Genomic DNA, 17,519 nt, shown 5'->3' with positions numbered 1-17,519 from the left:
GATTGAGATTAAAGATACCAACAAGATCGCTCTACAACCACAGGGGTGCACAAAACGACAGGCTGTGTGTGTGTGTGTGTGTGACGGTGTGCCTGAGGATGTGAATGGGTGAAACGCAGGGCTCCTCTGTCCTACTGAAATCCTGAGTGATGGCATCTCCGCTGATGAGCAAACTGGGAACTGAATGAATGGGAGAACAGGGGTGTGTGTGCATGCGTGTGCGCGCTCCGGCAGTGATGCATAGCTATTGGGTTAATTTATGTAAAGTGGAGAGCAGGGCTGTGGCGGTCATGAAATGTTGTCAGCCGGTTATTGTCATGCAAAAGAGTGCCGGTAATTAACCGTTAATTAACGTAAAGTTTGGCATCTCCAGGCCTCCACACATACAATCTGCTGATGTGTGCCTTGTGGAATCTACATTTTTAAAAAGTGTAATAAATCAATTCAATATACACAATCACAATAAATCCATCATTTATTTTAGTCAGTTCTAAAGAAAAATGTTATGAAGAAAATGCATGTCAGAAAAACAGAATATGAGTTGGTCTACTGTATGTTATCTGTGCATATGCGCCTGCCATAAGCAGTTGGCTTGTTGAGTTAGCTGACAATATACAGCCTAAGTCCCGTGCCATTATTTTATATTATATGATTTTATAGTAAGAAGAATATCATTGAACCGAGGTGAATAAAATAGAAAGGATATTCTTATTACGTTGAGCATGAAAGTGATCATTTGAAACAGGTCTTCTACACAAGATTTAGAGTGATTTGGCAGCTTTAGTAGTGAATGATACGAACCTTAGAATATCTTAGAAATCAGAAAGTATTCAGACCCCTTGACTTGTTCCACTCTGTTCACAGCTTATTCTAAAACGGATTAAAAATAATAATAATAATCTTCCACACACAAAACCCCATCATGACAAAGTGAAAACAGGTTTTCAGATTTTTTGTGTGCAAATGTATTGAAAATAAAAAAAACAGAAATACCTTATTTACATAAGTATTCAGACTCTTTGCTACGAGACTTAAATGAGATGAGGTGCATCCTGTTTCTACAACTTGGGTGATGTCCACCAGTGCTAAATTCAATTGATTGGACATGATTTGGAAAGGTACACACCAGTTAATATAAGGTCCCACAGTTGACAGTGCATGTCAGAGAAAAAACTAAGCCACGAGGTTGAAAGGAATTTTCCATAGAGCTCTGAGACAGGATTTCTTTGAGGCAGAGATCTGGGGAATGGTACCGAAACATTTCTGCAGCATTGAAGGTCCCCAAGATCAGTGACCTCCATTCTTAAATAGAAGAATTTTGGAACCACCAAGACTCTTCCTAGAGCTGGCCGCCCGGCCAAACTGAGAAATCGGGGGAGAAGGGCCTTGGTCAGGGAAGTCCCCAAAAACCCGATGGTCACTCTGACAGAGCTCCAGAGTTCCTCTGTGGAGATGGGATAACCGTCCAGAAGGACAACCATCTCTGCAGCACTCTACCAATCAGACCTTTATGGTAGAGTGGCCAGACAGAAGCCACTCCTCAGTAAAAGTAACATGACAGCCCACTTGGAGTGACTCTCAGACCATGAGAAACAAGATTCTCTGGTCTGAGGAAACTAAGATTTAACTCTTTGGCCTGAATGCCAAGCATCATGTCTGGAGGAAACCTGGCACCATCCCTACAGTGAAGCATGGTTGTGGCAGCATCATGCTGTTGGGATGTATTTCAGAGGCAGGGACTGGGAGACTAGTCAGGATCGAGGGAAAGTTGAACAGAGCAAATTACGGCAATTCTTGATTCAAACCTGCTCCAGAGTGCTCAGGACCTCAGACTGGGGCAGAGGTTCACCTTCCACCTTTTTCATAAATTAGATTAAAAAATCAATTTAAAAAACTGTTTTAGCTTTGTCATTTTGGGTTATTGTGTGTAGATTGATAAGGGGAAAAAATATTTAATCAACTTTAGAATAACTTAACAAAATGTGGAAGAAGTCAAGAGGTCCGAATGCACGGTATGGGCTGCATGATGTGACTATAGGCTAATGAAGATTTGAGAAAGTCAGAAAAAAGCTTGCGCTTTGTTCCTCGCCTCAGGCGGCACAGCCGTTCTCCCATCAAGTGATCATATTTTTACCCATCAGGCTATTCTCAATTTAATCTAGTCTTTACTAATATGTGAAATTAGTTGTGATTCGGTGACCCGTTACCAAATGGGCAGGTACAGGGACAAAAACATGAAATTAATGTGTATGTAGTCAAACAGCAAATGGAGGCCTCTCTCTTCCCCGTTAGTTCGTTGATCAATGATGCCGGATACACAACTTCACTTTGATAGAGGAGTTGTGCTTAATATGAGGCAGCTGAGAAATCAATAGAAGAAACACTTATTTCACTCCACTGTTTGAGGAGCTGCACGGCAGGTGATATCCCACCCACACTCTGTATGCCATGGGCTCTTCAACCCTATTCCTGCATCTACCACTGTTTGAGGAGCTGCACGGCAGGTGATATCCCACCCACACTCTGTATGCCATGGGCTCTTCAACCCTATTCCTGCATCTACCACTGTTTGAGGAGCTGCACGGCAGGTGATATCCCACCCACACTCTGTATGCCATGGGCTCTTCAACCCTATTCCTGCATCTACCACTGTTTGAGGAGCTGCACGGCAGGTGATATCCCACCCACACTCTGTATGCCATGGGCTCTTCAACCCTATTCCTGCATCTACCCAGTGCTTCACTTGGGAAACGAAGTGATATCTGTTCGGGAACATCGATAGTAACATGTTTTCGCGTTATGAAAATAAATAAAATAATAAATAATAATAATAATAAATAAAAAAATCCCTATTACTAGGCTATTCAAAATCAAATACAAATTCACTGTAAGCTGCCCTGTACAAGCAATGAACCGGCAGCATCGCCTAGGGCCGGCTATACAGTGCGTTCTCTCCCAGACTCGTGGATAGAACTTTTGGACCGTAGCGTAAGGTAACCATCCAGTATATATACTAATACAGTCCACACTCAAAAGCAAATTACCCAAATTTGTTTAATTTTGGCTAAACCAATTATGTACCAAAGACATCTTAAATCAGTTTTGCTTTATGTTTTTCTGCAATGTGTAATATGGGGAAGGCTATATCCTTCTGTAGCTCAGTTGGTAGAGCATGGCGCTTGTAACGCCAGGGTAGTGGGTTCGATTCCCGGGACCACCCATACGTAGAATGAATGCACACATTGGATAAAAGCGTCTGCTAAATGGCATATATTATTATTATTATTATTATTGTATAACAGCAAAATCCATTTGAATTACTTTGTTTTTTCTCTCCCAGACTTGGGCTCATAAGCCTATGCATCAGCTCTAAAATGTGTGTCCGTTTCACTGTGTTAAAACATCCACAACAACCATGTTTTACACTCAAACTGGAACTTCTTTCTTCAAATTGACCATCACAGCGAAGTGAGGTTTAAAAGCATGATACTGTTGTGATGATAAGTGTTTGATGTGACTTTTCCATTGATGTCAGAGGGTTAGGGTTAGAGGGGGTTAGAGGGTTAGGGTTAGGGTTAGAGGGTTAGGGTTAGAGGGTTAGGGTTAGAGGGTTAGGGTTAGAGGGTTAGGGTTAGGGTTAGAGGGTTAGGGTTAGAGGGTTAGGGTTAGAGGGTTAGGGTTAGAGGGTTAGGGTTAGAGGGTTAGGGTTAGAGGGTTAGGGTTAGAGGGTTAGGGTTAGAGGGTTAGGTTAGGGGTTAGGGTTAGGGTTAGGGTTAGAGGGTTAGGGTTAGGGGTTAGGGTTAGGGGTTAGGGTTAGAGGGTTAGGGTTAGAGGGTTAGGGTTAGGGGTTAGAGGGTTAGGGTTAGAGGGTTAGGGTTAGGGGTTAGAAGGTTAGGGTTAGGGGTTAGGGTTAGGGGTTAGGGTTAGAGGGTTAGGGTTAGAGGGTTAGGGTTAGAGGGTTAGGGTTAGAGGGTTAGGGTTAGAGGGTTAGGGTTAGAGGGTTAGGGTTAGAGGGTTAGGGGGACAATCGAGCCCTGAGTACCAGTCCAGTCCAGTTATGGATTCCACCCTTAACAAGCCACAGGGGTGTGGAGAGTGTGTGTGTGTGTGTGTGTGTGTGTGTGTGTGTGTGTGTGTGTGTGTGTGTGTGTGTGTGTGTGTGTGTGTGTGTGTGTGTGTGTGTGTGTGTGTGTGTGTGTGTGTGTGTGTGTGTGTAACTGATCACTTGTTGTGTCTCAGGAGGATTGTGTGTTTGTGTGCCAAAGTGTGTGTGTGTGTGTGTGTGTGTGTGTGTGTGTGTGTGTGTACAGTGCATTCGGGAAGTGTTCAGACCCCATCACTTTTTCCACATTGTGTTACGTTACAGCCAGTGGTGGAAACAGTACTCAATTGTCATACCTGAGTAAAAGTAAAGACACCTTAATAGAAAATTACTCAAGTAAAAGTCACCCAGTAAAATGCAAAAATATAAATAGTAAAGTACAGATACCCCCCCAAAACGACTGAATACTTTCCGAATGCACTGTATTGTTCCTCTCTGTCTGTATATACTGAGTTTTTACTGTGACTGGTAGCTGCTCTGTACCCTGCTAACACTGTACCCATACATTAAAATAGCCTTCCGTGCCCATGGGAGACTGCCACTGGGCACCACAGCAGCTATACACTGAGCTCTGACTGCTGTGTTCCCGGAAGGGAGCCCTGGTTCCATATAATCCCTGGCTCTACACACTCACACGTATACACCCCAGTCAGCATGTGCTACAGCAGCTAACCCAGACAGGAATAACCAATGATGCAGGCAAGACCCTCTGCAGGATTTAAAGACATACTAAAGCTGGGATGAAGGGAGGGTTAAGGAGGAGAATAGAGAGAAGAGAAGAAAGAGGGGGACACAGGGGAGAGAGAGAGAGAGAGAGAGAGATAGATGAAGAGAGACTGAGTTCCATAGTCCAGATAGATGAAGAGAGACTGAGTTCCATAGTCCATGTAAAGGGAGAAGGGGGACACAGGGGAGAGAGAGAGAGAGGGGGGGCAGAGGGGGACACAGGGGAGAGAGAGAGAGGGGGGGCAGATAGATGAAGAGAGACTGTTCCATAGTCCATGTAAAGGGAGAAAGAGGGGGACACAGGGGAGAGAGAGAGGGGGGGCAGATAGATGAAGAGAGACTGAGTTCCATAGTCCATGTAAAGGGAGATAGATACATCGAGATGAAGGAGAAGAGGGATTCCATGTGTGTGAGGTATATATATGCGTGTCATGGTAGCTAGCAGTAAGGGAGTGGCATGCAGGATGTCCACATGACACAGGGGCAGCTAAAGGTGAAAGGTTATAGTTGTTTCCTGGAGAAGAGAGACTAAATATGAACCTGAAACAGACATGGTGAGAGGGATGATGACAGAGTGAGGGATGATGACAGAGTGAGGGAGAGAGGGATGATGATGACAGAGTGAGGGATGATGACAGAGTGAGGGATGGTGACAGAGTGAGGGAGAGAGGGATGATAGAGTGAGGGTGAGAGGGATGATGACAGAGTGAGGGTGAGAGGGATGATGACAGAGTGAGGGAGAGAGGGATGATGACAGAGTGAGGGTGAGAGGGATGATGACAGAGTGAGGGAGAGAGATGATGACAGAGTGAGGGATGATGACAGAGTGAGGGAGAGAGAGAGATGATGACAGAGTGAGGGAGAGAGGGATGATGACAGAGTGAGGGAGTGAGGGATGGTGACAGAGTGAGGGAGAGAGGGATGATGACAGAGTGAGGGATGATGACAGAGTGAGGGATGATGACAGAGTGAGGGAGAGAGATGATGACAGAGTGAGGGAGAGAGAGATGATGACAGAGTGAGGGAGAGAGAGATGATGACAGAGTGAGGGAGAGAGATGACAGAGATGATGACAGAGTGAGGGATAGAGAGATGATGACAGAGTGAGGGAGAGAGAGATGATGACAGAGTGAGGGATGATGACAGAGTGAGGGAGAGAGGGATGATGACAGAGTGAGGGAGAGAGGGATGACAGATTGAGAGAAAGGTTCTGGTGTAATTTACAGTCGCCGTCTTCCTAGTATTTTCTTATAAATGTAATGGTAATATGGTAATAACATCGTAGTATATTAACACTTTCTTTTGGAGTTATTGAACCATGTACTGGTACCGCAAGGTACTATTTAGTATTAGGTAGAAAGCAAATGTTAGGTAGAAAGCAAAATGTCGACATTGTTAAAATGTACCGTCACTGAAAGATAATATGAGAAGGAGGGCAATAGAAAGAGAATTGAAGTGGTATGTTAATTTGTGGTGTCTGTCTGTTTCTTCACGACTGGACAGTGAGAGTAAATGTGTGTGTTAGTGTGTGATTGAGGGTTCCTCTATGTCAGGGAGGGGCAGAGGCAGGTGGACATAGAAGAGAGAGTAGGCGACGGGGGGAGGCCGACAGGGGGAATGAGGGAGGGTGACGGGGGAGGGAGGCCCTCTTCTAATCCTCTATCTGTCAGTCTGTCAACAGAGAGCCCAGCTGTGCCTCCCTCTTGCCCCAAACCTAAATATTATTACCTCTCTCCCACTAAGCACTATTACACTTCCAGCTAAGTATTATCTTACTCAAATATTACCTTCTACTGCAACCAGTATCAACCTCCTAAAAGTACTTAAGTACCCCAATATTAGGGCGTTCCCAAACCTTATTTCCCCATCCACTAATATTTACCCCGTGGCAATGGTGCCCTCTGGGGTCCATGCTTAGTTCCCTCCTGTATTCCCTATTTGCGCACGACTCCAACATCATTCTTAAGTTTGCTGACGACACAACGGTGGTAGGCCTGATCACCGACGAAGATGGTGTGGTGCTAGGACAACAACAACCTTTCCCTCAACGTTAGCAAGACAAAGCAACTGATCCCGAACTACAGGAAATGGAGGGCCACCCCCATGCACATTGATGGGGCTGTGGTGGAGCGGGTCGAGCGCTTCATGTTCCTCAGTGTCCACATTACTGAGGAATTAACATGCTCCACACACACCAAAAGTGTGTGAAGAAGGCACGACGACGCCTCTTACCGCTCAGGATGCTAAAAAGATTTGGCACGGGCCTTCAGATCCTCAAAAAGTTATACGGCTGCACCATCGAGAGCATCTTGACTGGCTGCATCACCGCCTGGTATGGCAACTGCTCGGCATCTGACCGCAAGGCGCTACAGAGTGTAGTATGTACAGCCCAGTACATCACTGGGACTGATCTCCCTGCCATCCACGACCTCTATACCATGCGGTGTCAGAGGAAGTCACTAAACATTTTCATTTCTCTGCTACTGCATGGCAATTGGTACCGATACGCCAAGTCTGAAACCAACAGGACCTCTAACCCCCCGAGCCATAAGACTACTAAACAGTTAACCAAATAGCGAACTGGACTATCTGCATGGACTATTTTGCACTAAATATTTGGACTCATCACACACACCGCTGCTACTGCTTATCATCTAAGTAAACATTTCCCTGTTAGTCTACACCTGTTGTTTACGACCAGCCAGGGAGCATTTCACTGTTAGTCTACACCTGTTGTTTACGACCAGCCAGGGAGCATTTCACTGTTAGTCTACACCTGTTGTTTACGACCAGCCAGGGAGCATTTCACTGTTAGTCTACACCTGTTGTTTACGACCAGCCAGGGAGCATTTCACTGTTAGTCTACACCTGTTGTTTACGACCAGCCAGGGAGCATTTCACTGTTAGTCTACACCTGTTGTTTTTACGACCAGCCAGGGAGCATTTCACTGTTAGTCTACACCTGTTGTTTTTACGACCAGCCAGGGAGCATTTCACTGTTAGTCTACACCTGTTGTTTACGACCAGCCAGGGAGCATTTCACTGTTAGTCTACACCTGTTGTTTACGACCAGCCAGGTTGTTAGTCTACACCTGTTGTTTACGACCAGCCAGGGAGCATTTCACTGTTAGTCTACACCTGTTGTTTTACGACCAGCCAGGGAGCATTTCACTGTTAGTCTACACCTGTTGTTTTACGACCAGCCAGGGAGCATTTCACTGTTAGTCTACACCTGTTGTTTACGACCAGCCAGGGAGCATTTCACTGTTAGTCTACACCTGTTGTTTACGACCAGCCAGGGAGCATTTCACTGTTAGTCTACACCTGTTGTTTATGACCAGCCAGGGAGCATTTCACTGTTAGTCTACACCTGTTGTTTATGACCAGCCAGGGAGCATTTCACTGTTAGTCTACACCTGTTGTTTATGAAGCAAGTGACAAATCATTTGAATGGATCTTGATTTTATAAAATAAAAAAAATCACCATCTTTCCTCGATTAGCAGTGGGACGTCTGAGCTATGTTTTAAAAACATGGGGCAGTTGGAAGAATCACATGATCACAATGATTACCATAATTTTCCAATGCACTGTTTGATGAGCCCACCACTCCAGGTCATAGGAGTCAACATGGCGACCATAGAGGCAGTTTCCTGACCTCTGTAAGACACAACTCAGAACTAGACTAACTTTCCTGGTCACTGTATGACCTCTCACCTGTGACCTCTGAGCCGTCGGCAGGGGGCGTGTCCGGGGCGTCCGTGTCTTCGGGGGAGCTAGAGAGGGAGATGAACGACGGGAGCTTGGTCTTGTAAGGACCCGAGGAAGAAGACGAGGGTGTCCTTGGATCTGCCTGAGCAGAACCCTCTGCCATCTGGTTATCAGGTAGGACCACTGACAGGCTAGTCCTGAAGAGAGGAGAGGGGGAAGTGGAATATAATCTGTGCACATCAATATAAATTAATGTCTGTTTTGACAGTGTGGTTTTATGGTTGTTGCCTATTTTCCAAAATGTCTGTTTTCAATTTGTAATGTAATCTATTTGCTCTGTTTTATTACATTTAAAAAAATATATAAATTGTATCTAATTCATTTCACTTTGTCATTTCATTATTCTGACAGAGGGCCTGTTCTTGACCTCTTGGTGCGGGCCTTCTTGGCCGGGGCAGCGGAGGGGCCTGTGGTGGGGTTGGGGTTAGGAGCGGTGCGTTTGGCCCTTTGGCGGTGCTGGAGCTTACACTGGGCCCCTCGAGGACAGGAGCCACTACTGGAGAAGTCTGGACACACCAGGGTGTGTTTCTTCTTACACTGGAGGAGAGGACAGACCAATACCACTTATTATATGAAACACACAGGAGGTTAACATAACCCGAGAAGACAGTTTGAGACTGCTCTGTTAGTTACTACACAGAGTGTAAAAAACACGTTGTTTACTTCCTAATATTGAGTTAAACCCCCCTTTGCCCTCAGAAAAACCTCAATTCCTTGGGGCATGGACTCTACAAGGTGTTAAAAGCCTTCCACAGGGATGCTGGCCCATGTTGACTCCAATGCTTCCACAGGGATGCTGGCCCATGTTGACTCCAATGCTTCCACAGGGATGCTGGCCCATGTTGACTCCAATGCTTCCACAGGGATGCTGGCCCATGTTGACTCCAATGCTTCCACAGGGATGCTGGCCCATGTTGACTCCAATGCTTGCACAGGGATGCTGGCCCATGTTGACTCCAATGCTTCCACAGGGATGCTGGCCCATGTTGACTCCAATGCTTCCACAGGGATGCTGGCCCATGTTGACTCCAATGCTTCCACAGGGATGCTGGCCCATGTTGACTCCAATGCTTCCACAGGGATGCTGGCCCATGTTGACTCCAATACTTCCACAGGGATGCTGGCCCATGTTGACTCCAATGCTTGCACAGGGATGCTGGCCCATGTTGACTCCAATGCTTCCACAGGGATGCTGGCCCATGTTGACTCCAATGCTTCCACAGGGATGCTGGCCTATGTTGACTCCAATACTTCCACAGGGATGCTGGCCCATGTTGACTCCAATGCTTCCACAGGGATGCTGGCCCATGTTGACTCCAATACTTCCACAGGGATGCTGGCCCATGTTGACTCCAATGCTTCCACAGGGATGCTGGCCCATGTTGACTCCAATACTTCCCACAGTTGAGTGAAGTTGGCTGGATGTCTTTTGTGTGGTGGACCATTCTTGAAACCCAGCAGCATTGCAGTTCTTGACACACTCAAACCGGTGTGCCTGGTACCCACCACCATACCCGTTCAAAGGCACTTAAATCTTTTGTCTTGCCCATTGACCCTCTGAATTGCACAGATGTACAATCAATTTTTCAATCGTCTCAAGGCTTAAAAATCCTTCTCTGACCGTCTCCTCCCCTTCATCAACACTGATTGAAGTGGATTTAACAGGTGACATCAATAAGGAATCACCTGGATTCACCTGGTCAGTCTGTCATGTTCCTAATGTTTTGAACGTGGTCATCTTGAGAGCACTGCGTGTGCCTGAGTGAGTATACAGATGAAGGTCTGGTGAGAGTGTGTGTGACAGTGAGTGTGTGTGACAGTGAGAGTGTGTGTGACAGTGAGAGTGTGTGTGACAGTGAGAGTGTGTGACAGTGAGAGTGTGTGTGACAGTGAGAGTGTGTGTGACAGTGAGAGTGTGTGTGACAGTGAGTGTGTGTGTGACAGTGAGAGTGTGTGTGACAGTGAGAGTGTGTGACAGTGAGAGTGTGTGTGACAGTGAGAGTGTGTGTGACAGTGAGAGTGTGTGTGACAGTGAGAGTGTGTGTGACAGTGAGAGTGTGTGACAGTGAGAGTGTGTGTGACAGTGAGAGTGTGTGACAGTGAGAGTGTGTGACAGTGAGAGTGTGTGTGACAGTGAGAGTGTGTGTGACAGTGAGAGTGTGTGTGACAGTGAGAGTGTGTGTGACAGTGAGAGTGTGTGTGACAGTGAGAGTGTGTGTGACAGTGAGAGTGTGTGTGACAGTGAGAGTGTGTGTGACAGTGAGAGTGTGTGACAGTGAGAGTGTGTGTGACAGTGAGAGTGTGTGTGACAGTGAGTGTGTGTGACAGTGAGAGTGTGTGTAATAATAATAATAATAATATGCCATTTAGCAGACGCTTTTATCCAAAGCGACTTACAGTCATGTGTGCATACATTCTAGAGGGTGGTCCCGGGGATCGTGTGACAGTGAAGGACCACAGTGAGAGTGTGTGTGAGAGCGTGTGTGTGACAGTGAGAGTGTGTGTGACAGTGAGAGTGTGTGTGACAGTGAGAGTGTGTGTGACAGTGTAATATGGGCGTAAATTGGTAACTTCATTCTGAGGGAGATTCGATCGCTCCCACCTGTCAGAAAAACTAATTATACTCACTATGGGGTGCGAGCCGTGTTTGTGTGCATCTGGTGTGTGGGGGGCAGCCTGGAGCAGGTTGGTCCAGAAATAGAGTCAGGGTGGGGGTAAGGGGTGTCAGTGTGTGTTAGGGGTGGGGGTCTGCAGATTGAGTTTCCAAGAACAGTTTGGACTCTAGTTCACCCCATGGTCCCCTCAGCCATGAACCAGTCTGGGTACCCCTCTCCTCTCCCCGAAGAGGCCCCTCTCTCTCCGCTATACCCCCAACCCCTCACTATAGCCAGTACCACTAACTCCCAAACTCAGACCCCCTGCCCTTCTCACACCCATGTTCCTGCACCCCAGGGGTCAGATTAGTGTAGGTCTTAGACTTATCTTGCTTTTCTGAAGCGGCAAACCAAAACACTCACAAAGTCACACCGTAATGCTATATGTTTTCATGCCCTAACGTCGTCCAGACTACAGGAAAAGGAGGACCGAGCACGTCCCCACTCTCATCGATGGGGCTGTAGTGGAGCAGGTTGAGAGCTTCAAATTCCTTGGTGTCCACATCAACAACAAACTAGATTGGTCCAAACACACCAAGACGGTTGTGAAGAGGGCACGACAAAGCCTATTCCCCGTCAGGAAACTAAAAAGATTTGGCATGGGTCCTCAGATCCTCAAAAGGTTCTACAGCTGCAACATCGAGAGCATCCTGACCGGTTGCATCACTGCCTGGTACGGCAACTGCTCGGCATCTGACCGCAAGGTATTTCAGAGGGTAGTGCGTACGGCCCAGTACATCACTGGGACAAAGCTGCCTGCCATCCAGGAACTCTACACCAGGCAGTGTCAGAGGAAGGCCCTAAAAATTGTCAAAGACCCCAGCCACCCCAGTCATAGACTGTTCTCGCTGCTACCGCATGGCAAGCGGTACCGGAGTGCCAAGTCTAGGACAAAAAGGCAACAGTTTTTACCCCCAAGCCATAAGACTACTGAAGACCCGGACTATTTGCATTGTGTGCCCCCCCAACCCCTCTTTTACGCTGCTGCTACTCTGTTTATCTTATATGCATAGTCACTTTAACATTTACATTACATTTACATTTAAGTCATTTAGCAGACGCTCTTATCCAGAGCGACTTACAAATTGGTGCATTCACCTTATGACATCCAGTAGAACAGTCACATTACAATAGTGCATCTAAATCTTAAAGGGGGGGGGGTGAGAAGGATTACTTATCTTATCCTATCCTAGGTATTCCTTAAAGAGGTGGGGTTTCAGGTGTCTCCGGAAGGTGGTGATTGACTCCGCTGTCCTGGCGTCGTGAGGGAGTTTGTTCCACCATTGGGGGGCCAGAGCAGCGAACAGTTTTGACTGGGCTGAGCGGGAACTGTACTTCCTCAGTGGTAGGGAGGCGAGCAGGCCAGAGGTGGATGAACGCAGTGCCCTTGTTTGGGTGTAGGGCCTGATCAGAGCCTGGAGGTACTGAGGTGCCGTTCCCCTCACAGCTCCGTAGGCAAGCACCATGGTCTTGTAGCGGATGCGAGCTTCAACTGGAAGCCAGTGGAGAGAGCGGAGGAGCGGGGTGACGTGAGAGAACTTGGGAAGGTTGAACACCAGACGGGCTGCGGCGTTCTGGATGAGTTGTAGGGGTTTAATGGCACAGGCAGGGAGCCCAGCCAACAGCGAGTTGCAGTAATCCAGACGGGAGATGACAAGTGCCTGGATTAGGACCTGCGCCGCTTCCTGTGTGAGGCAGGGTCGTACTCTGCGGATGTTGTAGAGCATGAACCTACAGGAACGGGCCACCGCCTTGATGTTAGTTGAGAACGACAGGGTGTTATCCAGGATCACGCCAAGGTTCTTAGCGCTCTGGGAGGAGGACACAATGGAGTTGTCAACCGTGATGGCGAGATCATGGAACGGGCAGTCCTTCCCCGGGAGGAAGAGCAGCTCCGTCTTGCCGAAGTTCAGCTTGAGGTGGTGATCCGTCATCCACACTGATATGTCTGCCAGACATGCAGAGATGCGATTCGCCACCTGGTCATCAGAAGGGGAAAGGAGAAGATTAATTGTGTGTCGTCTGCATAGCAATGATAGGAGAGACCATGTGAGGTTATGACAGAGCCAAGTGACTTGGTGTATAGCGAGAATAGAAGAGGGCCTAGAACAGAGCCCTGGGGGACACCAGTGGTGAGAGCGCGTGGTGAGGAGACAGATTCTCGCCACGCCACCTGGTAGGAGCGACCTGTCAGGTAGGACGCAATCCAAGCGTGGGCCGCGCCGGAGATGCCCAACTCGGAGAGGGTGGAGAGGAGGATCTGATGGTTCACAGTATCGAAGGCAGCCGATAGGTCTAGAAGGATGAGAGCAGAGGAGAGAGAGTTAGCTTTAGCGGTGCGGAGCGCCTCCGTGATACAGAGAAGAGCAGTCTCAGTTGAATGACTAGTCTTGAAACCTGACTGATTTGGATCAAGAAGGTCATTCAGAGAGAGATAGCGGGAGAGCTGGCCAAGGACGGCACGTTCAAGAAGGTGGCAAAGAGCTTCCTAGGGTTAGAGGCAGATGCTTGGAATTCAGAGTGGTAGAAAATGGCTTTAGCAGCAGAGACAGAGGAGGAAATTGTAGAGAGGAGGGAGTGAAAGGATGCCAGGTCCGCAGGGAGGCGAGTTTTCCTCCATTTCCGCTCGGCTGCCCGGAGCCCTGTTCTGTGAGCTCGCAATGAGTCGTCGAGCCACGGGGCGGGAGGGGAGGACCGAGCCGGCCTGGAGGATAGGGGACATAGAGAGTCAAAGGATGCAGAAAGGGAGGAGAGGAGGGTTGAGGAGGCAGAATCAGGAGATAGGTTGGAGAAGGTTTGAGCAGAGGGAAGAGATGATAGGATGGAAGAGGAGAGAGTAGCGGGGGAGAGAGAGCGAAGGTTGGGACGGCGCGATACCATCCGAGTAGGGGCAGTGTGGGAGGTGTTGGATGAGAGCGAGAGGGAAAAGGATACAAGGTAGTGGTCGGAGACTTGGAGGGGAGTTGCAATGAGGTTAGTGGAAGAACAGCATCTAGTAAAGATGAGGTCGAGCGTATTGCCTGCCTTGTGAGTAGGGGGGGAAGGTGAGAGGGTGAGGTCAAAAGAGGAGAGGAGTGGAAAGAAGGAGGCAGAGAGGAATGAGTCAAAGGTAGACGTGGGGAGGTTAAAGTCGCCCAAGCACTGTGAGAGGTGAGCCGTCCTCAGGAAAGGAGCTTATCAAAGCATCAAGCTCATTGATGAACTCTCCGAGGGAACCTGGAGGGCGATAAATGATAAGGATGTTAAGCTTGAAAGGGCTGGTAACTGTGACAGCATGGAATTCAAAGGAGGCGATAGACAGATGGGTAAGGGGAGAAAGAGAGAATGACCACTTGGGAGAGATGAGGATCCCGGTGCCACCACCCCGCTGACCAGAAGCTCTCGGCGTGTGCGAGAACACGTGGGCGGACGAAGAGAGAGCAGTAGGAGTAGCAGTGTTGTCTGTGGTGATCCATGTTTCCGTCAGTGCCAAGAAGTCGAGGGACTGGAGGGAGGCATAGGCTGAGATGAACTCTGCCTTGTTGGCCGCAGATCGGCAGTTCCAGAGGCTACCGGAGACCTGGAACTCCACGTGGGTCGTGCTCGCTGGGACCACCAGATTAGGGTGGCCGCGGCCACGCGGTGTGGAGCGTTTGTATGGTCTGTGCAGAGAGGAGAGAACAGGGATAGACAGACACATAGTTGACAGGCTACAGAAGAGGCTACGCTAATGCAAAGGAGATTGGAATGACAAGTGGACTACACGTCTCGAATGTTCAGAAAGTTAAGCTTACGTAGCAAGAATCTTATTGACTAAAATTATTAAAATGATAAGTACTGCTGAAGTAGGCTAGCTGGCAGTGGGTGCATTGTTGACACTACACTAATCAAGTCGTTCCGTTGAGTGTAATAGTTTCTGCAGTGCTGCTATTCGGGGGCTAGCTGGCTAGCTAGCAGTGTTGTTTACGTTACGTTGCGTTAAAAGAACGACAATAGCTGGCTAGCTAACCTAGAAAATCGCTCTAGACTACACAATTATCTTTGATACAAAGACGGCTATGTAGCTAGCTATGTAGCTAGTTACGATCAAACAAATCAAACCGTTGTACTGTAATGAAATTAAATGAAAATGTGATACTACCTGTGAATGCGACCGGGTTGTTGAGTCCTATTCGGTAGACGTTGGCTAGCTGTTGGCTAGCTGTCGGCTAGCTGTTGGCTAGCTGTTGGCTAGCTAGCAGAGTCTCCTACGTTAAGGACGACAAATAGCTGGCTAGCTAACCTCGTTAAATTAAGATAATCACTCTAAGTTAACTATACCTACATGTACATACTACCTCAATCAGCCTGACTAACAGGTGTCTGTATAGAGCCTTGCTACTAACAGGTGTCTGTATAGAGCCTTGCTACTAACAGGTGTCTGTATAGAGCCTTGCTACTAACAGGTGTCTGTATAGAGCCTTGCTATTAACAGGTGTCGGTATAGAGCCTTGCTACTAACAGGTGTCTGTATAGAGCCTTGCTACTAACAGGTGTCTGTATAGAGCCTTGCTACTAACAGGTGTCTGTATAGAGCCTTGCTACTAACAGGTGTCTGTATAGAGCCTTGCTACTAACAGGTGTCTGTATAGAGCCTTGCTACTAACAGGTGTCTGTATAGAGCCTTGCTACTAACAGGTGTCTGTATAGAGCCTTGCTACTAACAGGTGTCTGTATGTAGCCTTGCTACTAACAGGTGTCTGTATAGAGCCTTGCTACTAACAGGTGTCTGTATAGAGCCTTGCTATTAACAGGTGTCTGTATAGAGCCTTGCTACTCTTTTTTTCAAATGTCTTTCTACTGTTGTTATATTTCTTTACTTACTTAAACACACACGCACGCACGCACACGCACGCACACACACACACGCACACGCACACACGCACACGCACACGCACACGCACACACACACACACACACATACACACACACACACACACACACACACCTTTTTTTTGGCACCATTGGTTAGAGCCTGTAAGTCAGCATTTCACTGTAAGGTTTACACCTGTTGTATTCGGTGCACGTGACAAATACACTTAGATTTATTCGCCAAATTTAGCAAACGCCTGTCTGTCTCTATTATGGTATCAGTCTGTTATAATTCAAGAGTCTGAGAGCAGAGGTGCAGATTGAAGACGCTTTACATTGTTTTTAACCAAGATGTGCCCAGGGGTTAGAGGTCGTTTCTAGACCAGGGAATGGGACCATACAAAGACTTCCAACCGTATTTACAGCCCTTCTCCAACTGTCACGACTTCCGCCGAAGTCGGTCCCTATCCTTGACACCTGGTTCCATACAAAGACTTCCAACCGTATTTACAGCCCTTCTCCAACTGTCACGACTTCCTCCGTGTTCGGCGGTCGACGTCACCGGCCTTCTATCCATCACTGATCCGTTTCGTCTCGTCTTCCTTCACACCTGGTTTCAATGCCATCAATTACATGTGGTGTATTTAACCCTCTGTTTCCCCTCATTGTCGGAGATTGTTTGATTGTATAATGTGCTATTTAGTGTTGGTGTGCCATGGGTTATTTGTACCAACTTTTGTTTTTTGTATATATATATATATATATATTTTTTTTAAGTTTTGTCAGCATTTATTAAACGACTCCGTTTATACCAAGTTCGTTCTCCTGCGCCTGATTTCCCTGCCACCGACACGCACCCTTTACACCAGCGTAAGGAGAGGGACAACTGAGCCAAATGCCAAATCTACTAAGACTCAACTGCCAGCAGTCGAATACATTCTCATTTTCATAAAACACTGAAAAGAGGGAAAGAGAGCGAGAGCCAAGAAATGGAAGATAAAAAAAAAAAAAGTGAAAGCGGACAGAACATCTTCATTCCACACCGAGTTAATCATTTTCCACTTGATTTAAGAAATGCTGGGACGTCTCAGGTCTATTAGAAGAGCTCTCTCTCCATTGCGTTCCAAACCAGGACGAGTCAGCACATTTACCATTACAGGGATGGAGGGAGGGGTAGAAGACAGAGGCAAAGAGGGAGGGAGATAGAGGAGAGGGAAACGGAAGGGTGGGGGGGTGGATCGGGGTTTAAAGGAGAGGAAGGGAAGTTGAAAGAGTGGTGGAGATGGAGAAACAAGAGAAAGGTGGGCGATCAAGGGAATGAGAGAAGGCGAAAGGGACCAAGAGGGACCAAATTGGATAAAACGAGAGAGACAGGCGCTACAGAGTAGAACAGGGAGAGAAGGTAGTGACGGGGGACAGATGGGAGGGAGGGAGGGAG

General features: G+C 47.5%; 1 protein-coding gene across 6 annotated transcripts in view; it reads right to left on the bottom strand.

The window, feature by feature from the left end:
- Window positions 1–17,519, bottom strand: part of LOC124038053 (zinc finger CCCH domain-containing protein 3-like) — a 144,666-nt gene that overhangs the window by 448 nt on the left and 126,699 nt on the right. For all 6 annotated transcript variants that reach the window (XM_046353449.1, XM_046353451.1, XM_046353453.1 and 3 more), the window contains exons 10-11: window positions 8,965–9,134; window positions 8,544–8,734 (exon numbers count right to left, since the gene is read on the bottom strand). In XM_046353449.1, coding sequence (XP_046209405.1) covers window positions 8,544–8,734; window positions 8,965–9,134 — 361 coding nt within the window. The remainder of the gene's footprint in view (window positions 1–8,543; window positions 8,735–8,964; window positions 9,135–17,519) is intronic.

Source organism: Oncorhynchus gorbuscha, linkage group LG06 (assembly GCF_021184085.1).
Source record: "Oncorhynchus gorbuscha isolate QuinsamMale2020 ecotype Even-year linkage group LG06, OgorEven_v1.0, whole genome shotgun sequence".
Taxonomy (NCBI): Eukaryota; Metazoa; Chordata; class Actinopteri; order Salmoniformes; family Salmonidae; genus Oncorhynchus; species Oncorhynchus gorbuscha.
Note: the sequence above shows the minus strand (reverse complement) of the source record. Positions and strands in the feature narration are given on the sequence as shown.